Source organism: Peromyscus californicus, unplaced genomic scaffold (assembly GCF_007827085.1).
Source record: "Peromyscus californicus insignis strain IS unplaced genomic scaffold, ASM782708v3 Scaffold_12__1_contigs__length_115047231, whole genome shotgun sequence".
Lineage (NCBI taxonomy): Eukaryota > Metazoa > Chordata > Mammalia > Rodentia > Cricetidae > Peromyscus > Peromyscus californicus.
Genome location: NW_026294413.1, coordinates 83,825,962 through 83,842,884, shown reverse-complemented (window position 1 = coordinate 83,842,884; position 16,923 = coordinate 83,825,962). Strand labels below are relative to the sequence as shown.

Below are 16,923 nucleotides of genomic sequence, written 5' to 3'. Positions count from 1 at the left end.
CATTAACTGCTGAGCTAGCCCCCCAAAATTTTTCATCTTTTTTTACTGTTTATGACACCAGTTAAAGGTGGCAGGCCACATTGTTGGGCCATAAGCTTTATTCTTCTTTTTGTCCTGTCTGTTCCCCTGTGGAAGTGAGGACCTTGCAGACTGCAAAACCAGGATTTGATGAGCCAGTGAGCCACATAAAGGTGATGAGGGTAAGATAGTGGCCAGAGTCACTTGTGCAGACAGTGCCCCGTCTGTACTTGTTTGTTATCCCCTGATGCTGTGGACATCTGCTGCGAATTGCCCTTTGTTTTTGAAGTGTGCTACGTTCATCAAAAGGAACTGTGAATGCCTTTTCCACTCATGGTGTGGGGACCTGTAACTTAGGGTGTTTACATGTACAGTATGAATTTCCAAGAGCACCGGGATAACCTAGAAGCAGTGGGTTCTGGCAAGAGCAAGGTTGTTTTCTAGGATTTCTCTCATTCTCTGGGCCAGAGTCACACTGCTGGCTGGTGGAGGAAGGTTTTCCCAAGCATAGTTGAGAAATGGTTGCTGCCCTTAATTCATAGTCTGTAGCCCTGCTTCCTCATCTTCTGTCCCAAAAGAGGGCTTGCATCTGATTCTCTGCACTGAAGTCTGCATGGACTCTGGCTTGAATTTGCATAAAAACTAGTTTGCACCATAGGGAGCTGGGTGGGAAGGCTAATCGGCCCAGGAAAGCAGTGTGCAGAGTTCTTGGGGCTGGTGAAATTTCTGTTGTAGGGAGACTTGACACAGGTAAGACTGGAGGTTGGAGCATGAGCTGTCTCTCACTGCACAGGCTAGTGAGCCATATGTGGCCCTGCTGTTCTCAGGCAATGGAGGGACTCTTCAGGGATTTCTAATAAAGTGCTGTTGATGTAATTTCAGTACCTGTAACCTCATGGGGATGTGGCTTGGTAACAGAGTACTTACCTAGCACACACAAGGCCCTGGGTTCATCTCTAGCACCATAAAAAACAAGCAAACAAATGACTTATAACCTTGAAATTGAATGGCAAGTCTGATTGTGTGCTATGAAGCAGCCTTCCCCAGGCATCTGAGCCTCCTTCTCTTCCTGTAGAGAAGGCTGGTCAAATCCCTGGAAGACCTCTGCTCCCAGTATGATCTTACAGTGCGGAGCTCCACTGGTGACATCATCCAGTTCATCTACGGAGGAGATGGCTTAGATCCTGCTGCCATGGAGGGCAAAGATGAGCCTCTGGAGTTTAAAAGGGTTCTGGACAACATCAAAGTGAGATGCAGCACTCTGTTGAGGGGTACAGTCTTCTGGGGGGCTTTGTCATAGGTGTTGACACTGTTTATAGTACCACACTTCCCACTTAATCATCTGTGCCTCAGTACTAGATTGGTACCTTATTACTAGTAGTTACTCTGTCTGTTTTCATTCCTGAGCCTATTGTTAGTCCAAATCAGATGCCAATGGAAGAGGCTCTGGCTCTTCTCTTCTAGTGGAGTGGACTAGAGACAAGCTTTATAAAGAATGGGTGTTGGACAGAAGGCTCATTTCATATACTGTAGCCAGGAATATGAGTTGAAACCAATCTTTTTGAATAGTAATTGGACAAGATTCATCTGGGTTTCAGTTTAGTGCCTTTTGACCCAGATCTTCTAGCAGCAGAAGGTGGTTCCACTGAGGTGGTTTTTCAGTTGTTTCTAGTAGTTGGAAGCCACCAGTTGAGAATGGGTCAGAAAGCACTAAAACATTGAGGAAACCCCATGAACTTGAGGAGTGTTGACACACTTCCCCTCTGGAGATGTTTAGTTGGCTGGATGGTTTTTGTAGTGCAGACTTGAGGCCTGGACCCATGGTATGCTTTTACTTTTTATTTTCAGGCAAGGCCTTGCTCAGCTGCCCAAACTAGCCTTGAATATGTTCAGCAGCCAGGCAAGCTTTGAACTTGTGATTTATGTGCCTGGGCCTTCCAGATAGCTGAGATTACAGGGTGTGCCATGCGGCCTGGCTACAGCAATGTACATTTTTAATGCAATTCTGGGCTGGAGTCGAATTGAGAAGTAAAAGATCCATACTCATGAATTAGAGTGGAACTCTTTAAATAAGGTGGGGATTGCTGACTGGGATGATAGTGCATGCCTGTAGTCCTGTGGCTTGAGAGGGAAGAGGATCTGGAGTTAAAGGCCAGCTTCACTCCATAGTGAGCTTGAGGCTAGCCTGAGCTACCTGAGTCTATCTCAGATAAACTAACAAAAGGCAGAGTATCAGCTTATCTGGTTTTCATTTTCAGATGAAAAATGGAGTCTAGAGTTTATCAAAGAGGGAGACAGATTGCTAAAAGCTCACTGAGTCGTTTTATGTCTGGTAAATTCCTCTGCCTAGTACTCTCCCTCCCCCTCACCAGGCATATGTAACGCCATGTCCTTTCTGTACTCAGGCAGTGTTTCCATGTCAGAGCGAACCTGCTCTCAGTAAGAACGAGCTCACCTTGACCACTGAGGCCATCGTGAAGAAGAACGAGTTCCTCTGCTGCCCAGACAGCTTCCTGCAGGTAGGCTCTGCCCTGTGGTGGTGAGAACGTGGTCTGTCAAGTGTCTCCCAGTGCATTTTGTAAACCGTGGTCTTAGTGTGGTTTTTGTTGTGTCCTGGGCAGTATCTCACTAGCCAGCATGAAGAATTAATGTCTTGTCTTCCTGTTGGGAGAAAGAACCTAGAGAGCTGGTCTGTGTGAGCCCTGTCACCAGCCCACGTCCACTCTCGTATTCCTTCTGCAGCCATTCTGAACATCTGTCACTAGTGACTGCCATGTGTCTCAGATTGCAGCATCTTTCCATCACAGATCAGAAACCCATTGTGTTGTCTTCCCATTCCTCTTGAGAGCCTTCATTATGGTGTGCCTTGAGGATTTCCTTGGTTTACATTTTGTTTTTGAATCTGTGGGTGCTGGGAATTGAACATGAATCCTCTAGAAGTAGAATCAGTGCTCTTAACTTCCGAGCCATCTCTCCAGCTCTTTTTGAGACTTTAATTCTTACTTTAATAAAGCTCTTTCTTAAATGAAATCATTTCTATCTAGAAAGATGTCTGAACTGCAGGGTTACCCTCCATGTCTCACACCTTCTCAATATAAAGAAAGAGTTGTGCTAGGCACGGTGGTGCACAACTTAAGTCCCAGCAGTGGGTGGTAGAGGCAGGTGGATCTCTGTGTTCTAGGCCAGCCTGGTCTACAAAGTGAGTTCCAGGACAACACAGAGAAACCTTGTCCTGAAAAAAAAAAAAGAAAAGAAAAGAAAAAGAAGAGTTGACTAGACCAAGGCACTCTGAGAAGCTGTAACCATAGGACAGAGACAGTGATGTTCAGAGTGATTGATAATGCTTCCAAAGAGCCTTCACAGTGGAGGCATGCATACTCTGAGTGTGGAAATGTAAGTCTCATAAAGTCCCCAGAGCTATGCTGAGCTCCTTCCCACAGCCATGTGGCTGAGATCAGGGCCCAAGATCACTCATGGGAAAAGGTTGGGTGATGAGACCTAGCCACATCTTAAGCAGAGGGTCAGTTTCCCCAGAGTGGAAGGCTCCTACAAGCACTGTGTAAGAGAACCAAGACACTTATTACATCCTTGATGCTGTGTATTTAGCAGTTGCTAAGATATGGTACACTGTGTCCATTGTTGGGGATTACAAAATGATTGTGCTATCTAAATCATTGAGAATTGTACAATTGATGTGTGTTCTATAATCTTTTCAGGAAATAAAAACATTCATTAAAGGGGTGTCTGAGAAGATCAAGAAAACCAGAGATAAATATGGCATCAACGATAATGGCACAACAGAGGTATGGCCTTCCCAGACTGGTGGGACACAGGGTTTCACAGATGCCGCTAGTCCTGACTGTGCACTTGGCTTTGTCCTTCCAGCCTCGTGTGCTGTACCAGTTGGACCGTATCACCCCCACCCAAATAGAGAAGTTTCTGGAGACCTGTAGGGACAAGTACATGAGGTAGGCATGCTAATTATTCTAGACTGCCAGGCATCCATGCAGGGCTCCCATGCCTGGGATATTCTTACTGGGTTCAGCATCCTGACTGACCTGGTTTCGTCTGTGTTGATGTGATAAAAATACTCTGACCAAAAGTAACTTAGGGAGGAAAGAATTGATTTTTAGCTCACAGTTCCAAATTAGAGTCTATTTGGGGGAAGTTAAGGCAAGAACTCATCTAGTCACATCACGTTGACTTTTAAGACCATAGAGAAACAAACACACCCATGCTGCCTGCTTGCCTCTGCTTATGCTCTAGCTTTCTTCCCTGTTACACAGTTTAGGCCCCAGCCAATGAAATGATTCTGCCAATTTTAGGGGGAGTCTTTTCATCTCAAGTAACAGTCTAAATCGCCCACAGATAGGCCCAAAGACAATGTGATCTAGATAATTCCTCATTGAGAGTCCCCCTTCCCTGGTGACTTTATGTTGGGTCAGGCTGATAATAAAAAGTGACAAGTACACTGTCCCAGCATCACTGCCAGGATTGGGCAGATTTGTGCCTGTCATCTATGGTCTCCAGTGGGACCATTGGCTGGATGCTCCTTAACATGAAAGGACTTACAAGGAATTTCCTGGATGTCTTTTGCCCATAAGTGTGTGGCATTTACCCACCACCCCCACAGTTCCCCAAAGTTTTCTTGAGTGCGAGCAGCAGGAAATATTAGATAGAAGGATTTATTGTGGAGAATCTTGCGGAGATAAACAGATAGAAAATAAAGGATAGCCTCGAGAGGGCCTGGAACCTTTTCCAACGGGCCCCGACTGTCTCTGCCCCAGGGTTTTTATAGAGACGCCAAGGAGTGGAGCAAAAGACCTCCTCCCCCAGCACAGCCAAGTGCAGACCATCTCAGACACCTGCACTCAGGCCCGTGGTCCTAATCATCCTCTATGCAGACCTGCTGGGTAAAGCCACAAGGAACCCGAGAACGGGCTCCCACACATAAGGAAACTCGTATTCTTTGTTGCAGATTCCAGCTCTCTAAATACCTCAATACCCAGTAAGAGCAGACCACTGCAAACTACTCCACACACTGGACATCAGCCCTCTGTGTATCACATACTGAGGACACAGAATTTAGTCATGTTGTCTGTCCCTCTGACCATCTTGCTTGCCTTGCTTGTTTCTAGTCCATGCCAGTCTCTTTCTCTGGCACCAACATTGTCTGGCCAATTGCTGTTTCCATAGTAAACCCAACAGAATCTATATATTTTCTTTTAAGAGGCAGTAACCAGAAGCCTGTGCCCAGCAACTCCGCTGTCCTTTTCACTGTTACATCATATCCTCTTCTGTGCCTTTTTCTTTTAGGGCACAGATGGAGCCAGGCTCTGCAGTGGGTGCACTCTGTGCACAGAGCATTGGTGAGCCAGGCACCCAGATGACCCTGAAGACTTTCCACTTTGCAGGGGTAGCCTCCATGAACATCACCCTGGGTGTGCCACGGATCAAAGAGATCATCAATGCTTCCAAGGCCATCAGGTAGCTGCTCCCTGGCTAGTTTCTTGAGGACCAATGGTCCTTGTGATATGATAGGATTCCACATGAATACCTGTGATTTGTTAATGGGGCATTGTCTGGTATTCAGAGGGCAGGCTTACTGTGTTGATCAGTGTTTGGGTTTATAGGAAGTCACTCAAGTTAAAACTCGATATAGTCAAAGTGGGATCTGTGGTTTTATTTTTTTAAACATTTGTTTATATTATGTATTTATGAATATATGAGTACTCTGTCTACATGCAAGCATTTAAGCCAGAAGAGAGCATCAGATCCCACTAGAGATGGTTGCCAGCTACCTTGTAGTTGCTTAGAATTGAACTTAGAACCTCTGAAAGAGCAGCCAATGCTTTCAACTGCTGAACCAACTCTCCCATCCCCTGTTTTGGGTTTTTATGGCTACTAGTTACTTGAAAGAGAAAATATTGAATGAGCTAACAGTGTTGAGCACTAGGTCAGTAGACGTTTCATCCTTTGGATGCCATTATTTCACACCTGAATAGCCCTGAATGATCTTTCTCCTGCTTGGTTCGTAGCCATTCTCTGTAAGCCCCTAGTGATTCAGTCAGGTTTTCAAGAGACCCGAGACTAGAAGAACTAGAGATACATCCCATTTTTAGGGATAAAAATGATTTTACCTATTCTCTAAGTTTTGCAGAAGAATAGCATCTAATGAGAAATAGCGGCTCCTGGTTGTAGACCAGGTACTGTAGATACCCATGGTGATTGGAGGTCTGCTAGCCTCCCTGCAGGCTGGTCAGATCTGTGCCAAGGGCCTGTGTTGATGGGATACTGTCACCTGTGAAGACAGAAGATGATAGTGGTGGTCACAGGAGCAGGGGTATTGCTGGGAAGGACCCGAGGGAGGTGAAATGCATGAGGAGTTGGTTCCCTGGGGAACTAAGAGGGAGGGCTCCCTCCATCAGGAAATTTTCTTAAACCTGCTCCTGGATGGAATGGGCACTTGGGGTCTTCTGAAATTAGTTAGCCTCAGTGACGGGTCTTTAAAGTCCTTTCTTGCAGCCCTCCCCAAAGGAGTTCTAATAAAGTACTCATTGTTTGTGAGGAGCACTCAGATTTTATAGCAGTTCGCAGCACACAGTCCTGGTCCCTCCCTTGTGTGCTGATCCTTTCTCCTTCTTTCAGCACTCCAATTATCACAGCGCACCTAGACAAGGATGATGATGCAGATTACGCACGCCTGGTGAAAGGCAGAATTGAGAAAACCCTCCTGGGAGAGGTAGGGAATCCCTCTTGATAACAAGAAAATGTTGTCAAACTTCCTTTAAGCAATGTGTGGATGCGGCACCACAGCTTGGATGGGCCTGCAGCAGAGGCCGTGTGCCTTGGCGGGGAGTGTGTCTTTGAAGGCCTGGGATGGTGCAGTGGACATGAGAGTGAAGACAATGCTTTGCTCTTTTGCCATGGCAGATCTCAGAGTATATTGAAGAAGTATTTCTTCCTGATGACTGCTTTATTCTCGTCAAGCTTTCCCTGGAACGGATCCGACTTCTGAGACTGGAGGTGAGTCAGAGAGGTAAAATGTGGAGGATGTGATCCCATGGTCCTGAGACAGGTGCTACCAAACCAGGGTTAACGTTCAGCAGGCAGAGAATCACTGTAAATTCTGGCTGGTCTTGTTGTTGGTCACCCCATTGACTGTCATGTCCTTCTGAGTTGGCCTTGATGCAGACAAGACATGGCCATCATAAGAAACTGTTTGACTTGGTGTGGGTGTGTTCTACATTGTGGTTTACCATCACAGCATGTTAGGATATTTGATCTCTGTATCCATCTTCATGTCCTATGGAAGGAGCCAGGGCTGGCTCTGCCTTACTCACCTGTGGGTCTCAGCACAGGGCTTGGCTGGTTTTTCAGTTGGTGGGTTAACCTGACCCCTCACACTGGTATTTGTGGAGATAGAGAACAATTGACTGGTAACCATGTATCTAGGGGTCAGCTGACTTGGTTGGGATTGCAGACTGAAAACTGCCACATTCCCCTTGCTCTCTAATAGTTAAGCCAGTCTTAGCCTTGAAGAACTTCTGGAAGCCATTCTCAAGTGCCACAGGCTGTGGTTCCCACATGACAGTCAAGTCTATCTTGCTGTGGGCCTTGTGACTCTGGCAACAGAGCTGATTTATAGGCATTGATGTAGCTTGTTAGGAGAGTAATTGCCTAGCATGTACAAGGTTTTGGGTTTTGTCTAGTGACTGGAAAAAAAGAAAAAATGAAGAATCCAGTTACATGCAGGAGTGTAGCACACAAACAGCAACCTTTTTAGTCCTCCTGGCCTCCGTTCTCCAGACAGTTCAGAACTTTCACCATGGGCTCTGTTTGTTGCCATTGGTTGGGCATGAATTTTCAGTGAGGAAAATGTTCATTCTTTGAGTGAAAAGAATCTGCTATTTATGAATCAAGCACAGATATTGAACATAAATATGTAGTATATCAAAATTTGTTGGAGAGTTGGCTGAGCAGTTAAGAGCACTTCTTACTGCTCTTCCAAGAGATAAAAGTTCTGTTCTAGCACCCACAGAGTAGATCACAACCTCCTATAACTCCACCTCCAGGGCATCTGACCCTGTCTTCCTGTCTTCATGTGTACCTACACACAGATGACATACATTCACACAGACAAACACACATACACATGAATCAAAATAAAAGTAAATTTTGTGGTAGACCAGGTAGCACAAACATGACTATAAGACTTCTTCAAGAACCATTATGAGCCAGGCAGAGGCAGGCAAATCTCTTGAGTTTGAGGACACTCTGGTCTACACAATGAGTTCTAGGATAGCCAGTGGTGCACAGAGAAACCCTTTTGTTGAACAAGAGGGGGAAAAAAGCCACCATGACATCAAGGATGAAAGCCGTTGACACAGAAGTCTGCAGATGTCTGTTGGTAATGTCCCCTGGCACTTTGCAGGTGAATGCTGAGACAGTGCGGTACTCCATCTGCACATCCAAGCTCCGAGTGAAGCCTGGTGATGTGGCTGTTCATGGTGAGGCCGTGGTGTGTGTCACCCCCAGGGAAAACAGCAAGAGCTCCATGTATTATGTGCTGCAGTTTCTGAAAGAGGATCTGCCCAAGGTGAGACCAAGAGTCCTCTCATGGAGAGACAGCCAAGAGTGGGGATGGGGACCAGGTTACTACAGAGACCAAGGATGGCACCCCAGTACTTTATGACCATATGCCTAAGGGGTTGATCTGGTTCTTACTAATTGATTTGGGGGTGTGTGAGTGGGTGGTGTGCTTGTGGGAGTTGGCTCCTTCCCTCTACCTTGTGGGTCCTAAGGATCAAACTCGGGTTGTCAGGCTTGGTGGCAAGCTCCTTTATCCACTGAGCCCTCAGCTAAATTTTATACTTAGCTCTGAGACCGCAACTCTCAGTCTTCCTTCTGCTCTCTCTTCAGGCTGACTGTGGGTTGGGGCACAGTCCTCTGAACCATCTTTCCCCTAACCCCAGCAGTACCTAGGCACCCCTGGAGTACACACAATGCCGGTGATCACGGGGCTGAGAATGGCATGAACTAGTTACCAGCCCATTCTTCAGCCCTGTTTCTGAACCTCTCAGTTGGGACCTAGAGGTTATAGCATCTTGAGTGTTCTGTGTTGAATGTAGGTGGTGGTACAGGGCATCCCAGAGGTGTCCAGAGCTGTCATCCATATTGACGAGCAGAGTGGGAAGGAGAAGTTCAAGCTTCTGGTAGAAGGTGACAACCTTCGGGCAGTCATGGCCACCCATGGTGTGAAAGGAACCCGGACGACTTCCAATAACACCTATGAGGTACCATTGCATCTGGACCCTCAGCCAATATCCAGCAGTTTCCTGTCCCTGGCATTTGCTTCCCCAACAATTACAAAACAATCTACTTTGGCAAATAGAGCAGTGTTTGCTTTGTGCTTGTCAAATGGGAAGAAGTAGGAGTGAGGTAGCTCCCAGAAGGGACTGCCTCCACTCACTCCTAGCTCTCCCTAGGTGGAGAAAACTCTGGGCATTGAGGCTGCCCGGACAACCATCATCAACGAGATCCAGTACACGATGGTCAACCATGGCATGAGCATCGACAGGAGGCACGTGATGTTGCTTTCCGACCTGATGACCTACAAGGTATTGGAGAAGGGAGGCTCCAGGTTGTCAGGGGTCGTGAAATCCTCTGTCTGGCAAATAGCCAGAGAGTGTAAACAGCATAGAAAGTACACTTCTGTGAGGACTGACCTGGACAGGAAGTCAGGTGTCACCACCAAAAGGCTCGTATGTGCTGATGGAATCAGGTGTTTCAGTTAATTTCAACACAACCAATCGTTAGAAGAGAAAAGCTTGAACATGGCTTTTGTCTGTGTCTTTAGTCTTATTCTATAGCCAAACTGGCCATTACCAAAACTAAGATGCCCAGGGGACTTGGGTGATATTTCCTTAACCCATTTCAGTGCTGCTTCTGTAGCCATTTCCAGAGAGTAGGACTGGGGTGTATCTCAGTGGCAGAGTGTTTGCCTAGCATTAGCATGCCTGGGCCCTGGGTGTGATCTCCATCAGCGCACACACACACACACACACACACACACACACACACACACACACACAGAGTAAATTACCTTGCTCTCAGGTGAGAGTGTAGTAGGAAGCTGCTATGGGTGTTTGCTTCCTCCCCATACGGTAGAGCATTGTGTTTATACGACCCTTTCCTGATAAGCCTATACTGAAGTAGAGGACATTATGGAACCAGAAGTGTAGCTCAGATGTAGAGCAAGGTAAATATTCACCGTGGTAAATATCCCTGAGTCCCTGGGCTCACCTCTAGCACCAAAAAAATAAACTACACCAAGTGTGACCATGGCATCCCTGAAAGAGACCGTGTCTGCAAGTCTTCTTCTGCATTGATTTTTTTTAATGGTTATGGTATTTCACTGGATCTGTAATATCTATTTGTTGTATGTACATGTGGGTGCATAATCATGTGGGTGCCCCTCCGTTTATGTGGAGGCCAGAGATCAACTTTGGGTACTCTTTCTCATGACCCATTGACTTTGTTTTCTCAAATGCTTTTATTAGCATATATTAATTATGCATAACATGGATTTCATTATGACTTTTTTATGTATGTATATCCTGACATTCTTCGGTCATATTCACCCCCTGTTTCCCTCTCTTGTGCATTTCCCATGCCGCCTTATCCCTTTCCTCTTCCTAACAAGTCCTTCTATTTTCCTGCCTTTTTTAATGACATTGTAAGGGCTGCTTACAAGGGCAGGGCTGAGGGACAGGTTCTTTACTGGACCATGGGCACCTCGCCAGTGTTTGCATCATTGAAGAATATGACTGTCCCTGCCCTAACAACCACTACCTGGCTATAAATCCTCACGTGAGGCTTCATGAAGCCCTCCCTCATGTGATAAGATATTGACAGTGGCGGTCCTGTGTGGATCTGGTGTATGTTTGGCTCATTTCCTTGACTGGAATTAGCTAAATTGTTTCTAGTATTAGCTTAATGATCATAGGAAAGGAGAAGAAACCCCCTTTTTAACCCTCAGATTCCTAATTCTGTGTGGCATAGCATCTGGGTACAATTGACAAGAGACAGGCTCCTTGTCCTTGGGATCATCAAACCCCAATGGCTATGAAGTTACACTGAAAACCATCTGCCTTTAGTGGTGCCACGAATAGCTGCCTGGCTGTTCCTATTGGTTCTGGTGTTGGGATAATGTCTTCTGCTTTGGTTTTGAACTTCCTGGAATGGCTTGAGACTCATCTGACAATCTTCCCTGGCACAGGGTGAAGTCCTGGGTATTACCAGGTTTGGCTTGGCCAAGATGAAGGAGAGTGTGTTGATGCTGGCCTCCTTTGAGAAGACAGCTGACCATCTCTTTGATGCTGCTTACTTTGGGCAGAAAGACTCTGTATGCGGTAGGTTTGCAGTATCAAAGGCCTATTGCTTACAGAAAGAATGGATCATTTGTCTCCAAAGACTGACTAAGGCACCCTGCCCTCCCTCTTCCCATTCTGTGAGCTCCTTTTAGTGCAGACAGTTCTTAAGTTCCAAAAAGAAAATATGGACCCTGAGCTAGTGGAGAGCTTTTGGTCCTTGAAGCTGTACTTGGCCACAATGACTAACAGCCTACAGGTTGTCCAAGATTGACAGAAGGTAGACAGTGGAAGAGCCTCCAGGTGTAGCAGTAGGGTGTTTTGTGGTCCTGCCTCCTAGTGAGGCACTGAACATCATTTTAAGAGACAAGTAGGACAGAAAATGGGGAGACAAAGGTTGAAGATGGAGAGAGAGAGAGGTGATGGAAATCCTGGCGTGGGGATGCACACCTTTCATCCCAGAACTCAGGAGGCAGAGGCAAGCAGATATCTGTTGAGTTCAAGGCCAGCCTCTTCTACATAGCAAGTTCCAGGCCAGTCAAGGCTACACAGTGAGACCCTGTCTTCAAAACAACATCGAAGTGAAGTGAAAGAAAAGTGAGGAGGGTTAGAATGGGAGAAGCCCATGCACAAGCCAGAGTATAGCTGTCAGACACCAGGACTGAAACCTAGCACCCACCACCAACACCTTTGCCGCCTTGGCACAACCTCTGTCCCCCACAATACAGGAAATGTCCCGTCTCTATGCTGAGAACACTAGCCCAGTGTTAGATCTCACTGTGTTGGGGTTAGTTTGTCTCTTTGCCTCTCTGTTCTGGAGTTGTCTTTGGCATCAATATAGAATGCATCTACCTCCTGTTTCCTTCCTGTAGAATCAAGAGTCCTAGCATAGAGCCTTAGACTCTTGATTTGCACCTGGGTGGTGGTTGCGCATGGCTTTAGTCCCATTACTCTGGAGGCATAGGCAGACAGATCTCTGAGGGGCAGCCAGGACTACATAGAAAAACCCTGTCTCCAAAAACCATTAAAAAAAAGAGAGAGAGAGAGAGAGAAAAGGAAGGAAGGAAGAGGAAAGAAAGAAAGAAAAAGAAAGAAAGGAAGGAAGGAAGGAAGGAAGGAAGGAAGGAAGAGATGGTAAGAAAGACTTGAAGTGGAACCAGGAAAGGAGAAAATCACTATCCCTTTTTGAAGTCAGTGGCAACCTGCCTTCCAGTGTCTGATAAGGACACGCTGCCCCTGGCCCTGCACTTCCAGCCCCATTGGCATCTTTTCTTCTGGGCACTAAGCTAAGGAAGGCAGGTGGCAAAGTCACCATCTCCTGATCATGTGCAGGGATCCTGCTGCCTAAGCACTCTCTCAAAGGCTGTCTATCTCCTGATCTTTACTCCTGTTGCAGAGAACTGGCTTGAGCTGAATTGACTTCTGGTGACCTGCTGGTCTGAGGCAGGCACTGTCATTCCAGAGACAGTGCTCCTTGGCCATCCCCCTAGGGTATATACATGGGAAGGAAAATGATGAGCCAGGTTCAGCCAGGTGGTATGTGGTAGAGCTGGACCTCAGACCCCAAGTCTGCAATCTTGATTCAGTCATGTTTTCTCCACTCTGTGAATCCAGCTCTCTGACCTTGGTTCTGGTTGGTTCCAGGTGTGTCCGAATGCATCATCATGGGAATCCCAATGAACATTGGAACTGGGCTCTTCAAGCTGTTACACAAGGCCAACAGGGACCCAAAACCACCCAGGAGGCCCTTGATCTTCGACACAAATGAATTCCACATCCCTCTTGTCACATAATTTATAGCAGGAGGTCATCATTCCTGATCTTGGCTCCTTGTCCTATCTGTTGCTAAACAGAAGAACTCTGTATTCCTGATTGACCTTAAATGGAGCACAGGGTTAGACAGACCATGGCCTCAGCAGGAACTCCTTGGAAGGGAAACTGGGAATCAGCTTGTAACCTAACTTGTGGGGCCTCAGGGTGGCTATTCAGTCTTCTCAGTGCCCATTTCACCACACTGTGACCCTGCAGAGGACCCTAAGGTGTACCCACTCATGCCTGTGAGCCAGGTCTAGGCCCACAGAGGCTAGGACACAGTCCTGGTTTCCTACTCCTCGGGCTGGATTTGCCACTGATGTGCTCATGTAAATAAATTGCTGTTATTTATTTGTTCTGTCTAAGAGATATACAGCAGTGTTTGTTGTTATTTTACTTTGAAACCAGAAACTGTAGAACCAAGAACACCAGCTTCAAAGCATTCCTGGAAAAGCACCTAGGATGTGAGGTCCAGGAAGAGATGGCTAGTCCCTGGCTAGGCACTGTCTATTTGAATTTTTTTTAAAGGTAGATTTTTTATTTATTTATTATTTTTATTTATTTATATGTATGCAGTTTTTTGCCTGCATGTGTCCCTGCAGCCCAGAAGAGGGCATCATTACAGATGGTTGTGAGCCACCATGTGGTTGCTGGGAATTGAACTCAGGACCTCTGGAAGAGCAGTCAGTGCTCATAACCTGAGCCATCTTTCCAGCCGTCTATTTGAATTTAATTGCCTTAAAAGCAAAGGGAATAGAAACTTGTAGTTTCCTAGTAATGTGAGTCACTTTTGAAGGGCTCTAGCCTGTGGCTCCCAAGTGAAGACTGTACAAAATCATCAGCAGATCTGAGGAAGAGGAGGGGTGGTTCCTCTAAAGTTTCTTTTGGACAGAGGTCCTGGGCAGGACCTCTTAGTGACAGCAACACTTTGCTTGTCTACACCCAGTCCTATAAGAAATCTGGGCCTTGGGCAGTATACAAAGGCACTTGTGAGGAATGTAAATGATTGGATGGGAGTATCCTTTGTGATTCAATAGACACCCAGGTTTGGAATGGATTAGCTTGATTTAATCTCTGGTGAAGGGAGTGGAGTGTCTCTGATGGCTTCTGTCTAGTCCCTTGAAGGGATCAGTGGGGTTTGGCCTCAGACCCTGACGCTTCCTTCTGGGGCAGCATCCCTCAGGGAAAGGCAGAGTTTGTCATAGGCACAGTTCTATGCTGGCAGCATTGGGTATTACTCAGTAGTTCACATGGTCATACACAATTTCATCTATTTTGTATGTGGACTTAAGGAAAGGCAAGAGCACGGTCCTCAGATATAAAACATCACTTCACCTTCCCCTCCATCTCCCTAAGATGAAAGACTGGTAGGGAGAATGGTAAGTTCTTTTCAATAGAAAGGATTGGCAGGTAGGGTATGTTTCTGTTTTGTGTGTTGAGACAAGTCTCATGACTCCCAAGCTGTCCTCACATTGGCTTTGCAGATTCACCTTGAGCTTAAATCATCCTGCTTCCACTTCACAAGTGCTGAGATTACAGGTGGGCCGCCGGGCCAGTGAGGGGACAGCATTAGGCATTGACCCAGGACTTGCTACATGCTAGGCAGTCACTCTCCCAACTGAGGTGTGTCTCAGGTGTTGTCCTTATTTTCCCACTATCCTTTCTTTTCCCCCAAGAGGCAGAATCTCACTGTAACTCAGAGGCTTATAACTAATCCAGTTTTGGTGTCTTTGGTGCAGAGTGGAGAGCACCATATTCAGCCTGAGGCTTTTTCTCATGGTAGATCCACTATTTCAGTTTCCTCTGCCAATGGATCATCACACTTTTATCAGCTCCCTGATGGCTGCATTCTCTATCTGCTAAGGACTCCTGGGGCAATTTTCTAAAGCTAAGCACATAGCTTCCATTACTGTACCATTAACCTAAACCCCACACTGTAACCAGCCCTGCAGGTTCTTCCTGAATGTGCTTTCAAACACTTGTACTTGAGGAAGGTGATCTTTCCTCACCTACATTCACTCTGACATGGCTTCTTGATATTTAATTGCTCATTTTGATTAATAAAGGGATTTTGAGTAAGAAATGAGACACATTCCTGGGCAATCAATCTGGAAAGGGAACCTGGGCTTCTGGTCGGTTCAGGGAGAACCAATTAGCAGGGTGGCAAAGGCTGTTCCCCATGACATCAGCAGTCCCTTCTCGGGACATTCTATTGTATCTATCCTGGAGAGCTCTTGGCATCCCCGTGATGTCACCAGTGTTGTAGAGACACCAACATCACTTAGGGCATTCCTTCAGTGTCTGTAGGGTACACCATAGACATGTTGTCAAGACTGAGGAGTCTACTTGGGAGAGAGAATGGAGAACATCCAGAGACCAGAGAGAGGCAGAAGGAAGGTGACTTTCAGTCTCAGAGGAAAACAGGAACAAGTAAGTGGTTCTGGTGAAGGCACAGTGAGTGCTGGGCAGGAGATGGGGGGCTTCTTGGAGGAGGTGGGCTTGAGCTGGGCCTCCAGTAATGGGGCAGAAGAGCTGGAGCCTCTGAGAAGCAAATGGACCTCATTGCTGACAGGAAGCAGAGACACAGAGACAGGAAAGGGCCAGACAGGAAAGATATGACCCCGGGTACCTCTCTTTTTTTCTAAGGGACCTTGGACTTCTTCCACTTAAGCTCTATTTCTGAGAGTCACAGGAACCTCTCCACAGGGTTGGTTCACACTTTGAACAGTTGTCCTCTAGTGGGAGGTTGGGAACTCTTAGTAGGGGCTTACTGGGAGAAGTAAGTCACTTACTTCAGCTGTGCCTCTGAGCAATAAAGCCTAGCCTAGGCCTACTTCTGGCCTAGCTCCTTGAGCCTATAGGCAGCTTCCTGGTCTGCTGCCATGGAAACAGCTTCTGCCTCCCACCTCCACAGACTGAGCTTCCCCACCTGCCTTCTCTGCTGAGATGGAATGAGCCCTAATAAACACTCCACTCCCAGTTGTTTCTGTCAGGGATTGTGGTAAAGTCATACAAAACAAGGAACTTTTGTAGAAACTGACCCCATCACACTGAAAGCTCCAGGCTCTGACTACCTCACAGGTAACATCTAAATTCTACTAAACTGTAGAGAAGAGTTAATGCCCTTTAAAAAAAAAAGACACAGTCTGCTATGTGACTCTAACTGGCCTAGGGCTCAACATTACAGTCATCCTCTTGTCTCTGACTCCTGTGTGTTGGGGTTACAGGCTTGCTCCATTGTGACCCACTCAGTACTGCCTTTTCAATGAAAGCTATTCCCAAACAGAAAGGAAAACAGTGTCTCAATTCTAGTTTTGTTTTTCAAGAGGTATGCAACAATGTCTGGCTCTGCATCAATTCTTTTTGAGGGTAGGTTAGCATTGTTTACAAGATTAAGAAAACCAAATAAAATTATAGGTCCACTTTCAGTTATGAACATAGATATGAAAGTTATAAGTAAACCTAACCATATATTAATGTGCTCCCAAGAAAACAATATTAGGAAATATAAAATCTAGCAATGTGACTTATCACTTGGAAAGACTAAAAGAGAAAAATCACATGATTGCATCAATAGATACAAATGAAGCATTTGATAAAAATGTTCTAAGGAAACTAAGAGCAGATGAGAGCTTCCAGCATCTGGTGAAGTCTATATGATAAATGTTAGTAGCAATCATCTTTCTAAGTACATTATACATTCCTTTCATAGATTAAGAAA

At 46.1% G+C, this 16,923-nt stretch overlaps 1 protein-coding gene across 1 annotated transcript in view; it reads left to right on the top strand.

Annotated features, from left to right (window-relative positions):
• The window catches only part of Polr3a (RNA polymerase III subunit A), a 47,383-nt gene extending 33,812 nt beyond the window's left edge, over positions 1 to 13,571 (top strand). Inside the window, exons 20-31 of the mRNA XM_052733622.1 lie at positions 1,094 to 1,264; positions 2,424 to 2,537; positions 3,735 to 3,821; positions 3,904 to 3,986; positions 5,335 to 5,505; positions 6,667 to 6,760; positions 6,952 to 7,044; positions 8,453 to 8,617; positions 9,150 to 9,314; positions 9,507 to 9,638; positions 11,300 to 11,432; positions 13,035 to 13,571. Coding sequence (XP_052589582.1) covers positions 1,094 to 1,264; positions 2,424 to 2,537; positions 3,735 to 3,821; positions 3,904 to 3,986; positions 5,335 to 5,505; positions 6,667 to 6,760; positions 6,952 to 7,044; positions 8,453 to 8,617; positions 9,150 to 9,314; positions 9,507 to 9,638; positions 11,300 to 11,432; positions 13,035 to 13,183 — 1,557 coding nt within the window. The 3' untranslated portion in view covers positions 13,184 to 13,571. The remainder of the gene's footprint in view (positions 1 to 1,093; positions 1,265 to 2,423; positions 2,538 to 3,734; positions 3,822 to 3,903; positions 3,987 to 5,334; positions 5,506 to 6,666; positions 6,761 to 6,951; positions 7,045 to 8,452; positions 8,618 to 9,149; positions 9,315 to 9,506; positions 9,639 to 11,299; positions 11,433 to 13,034) is intronic.
• The last annotated feature ends 3,352 nt before the right edge of the window (positions 13,572 to 16,923 follow it).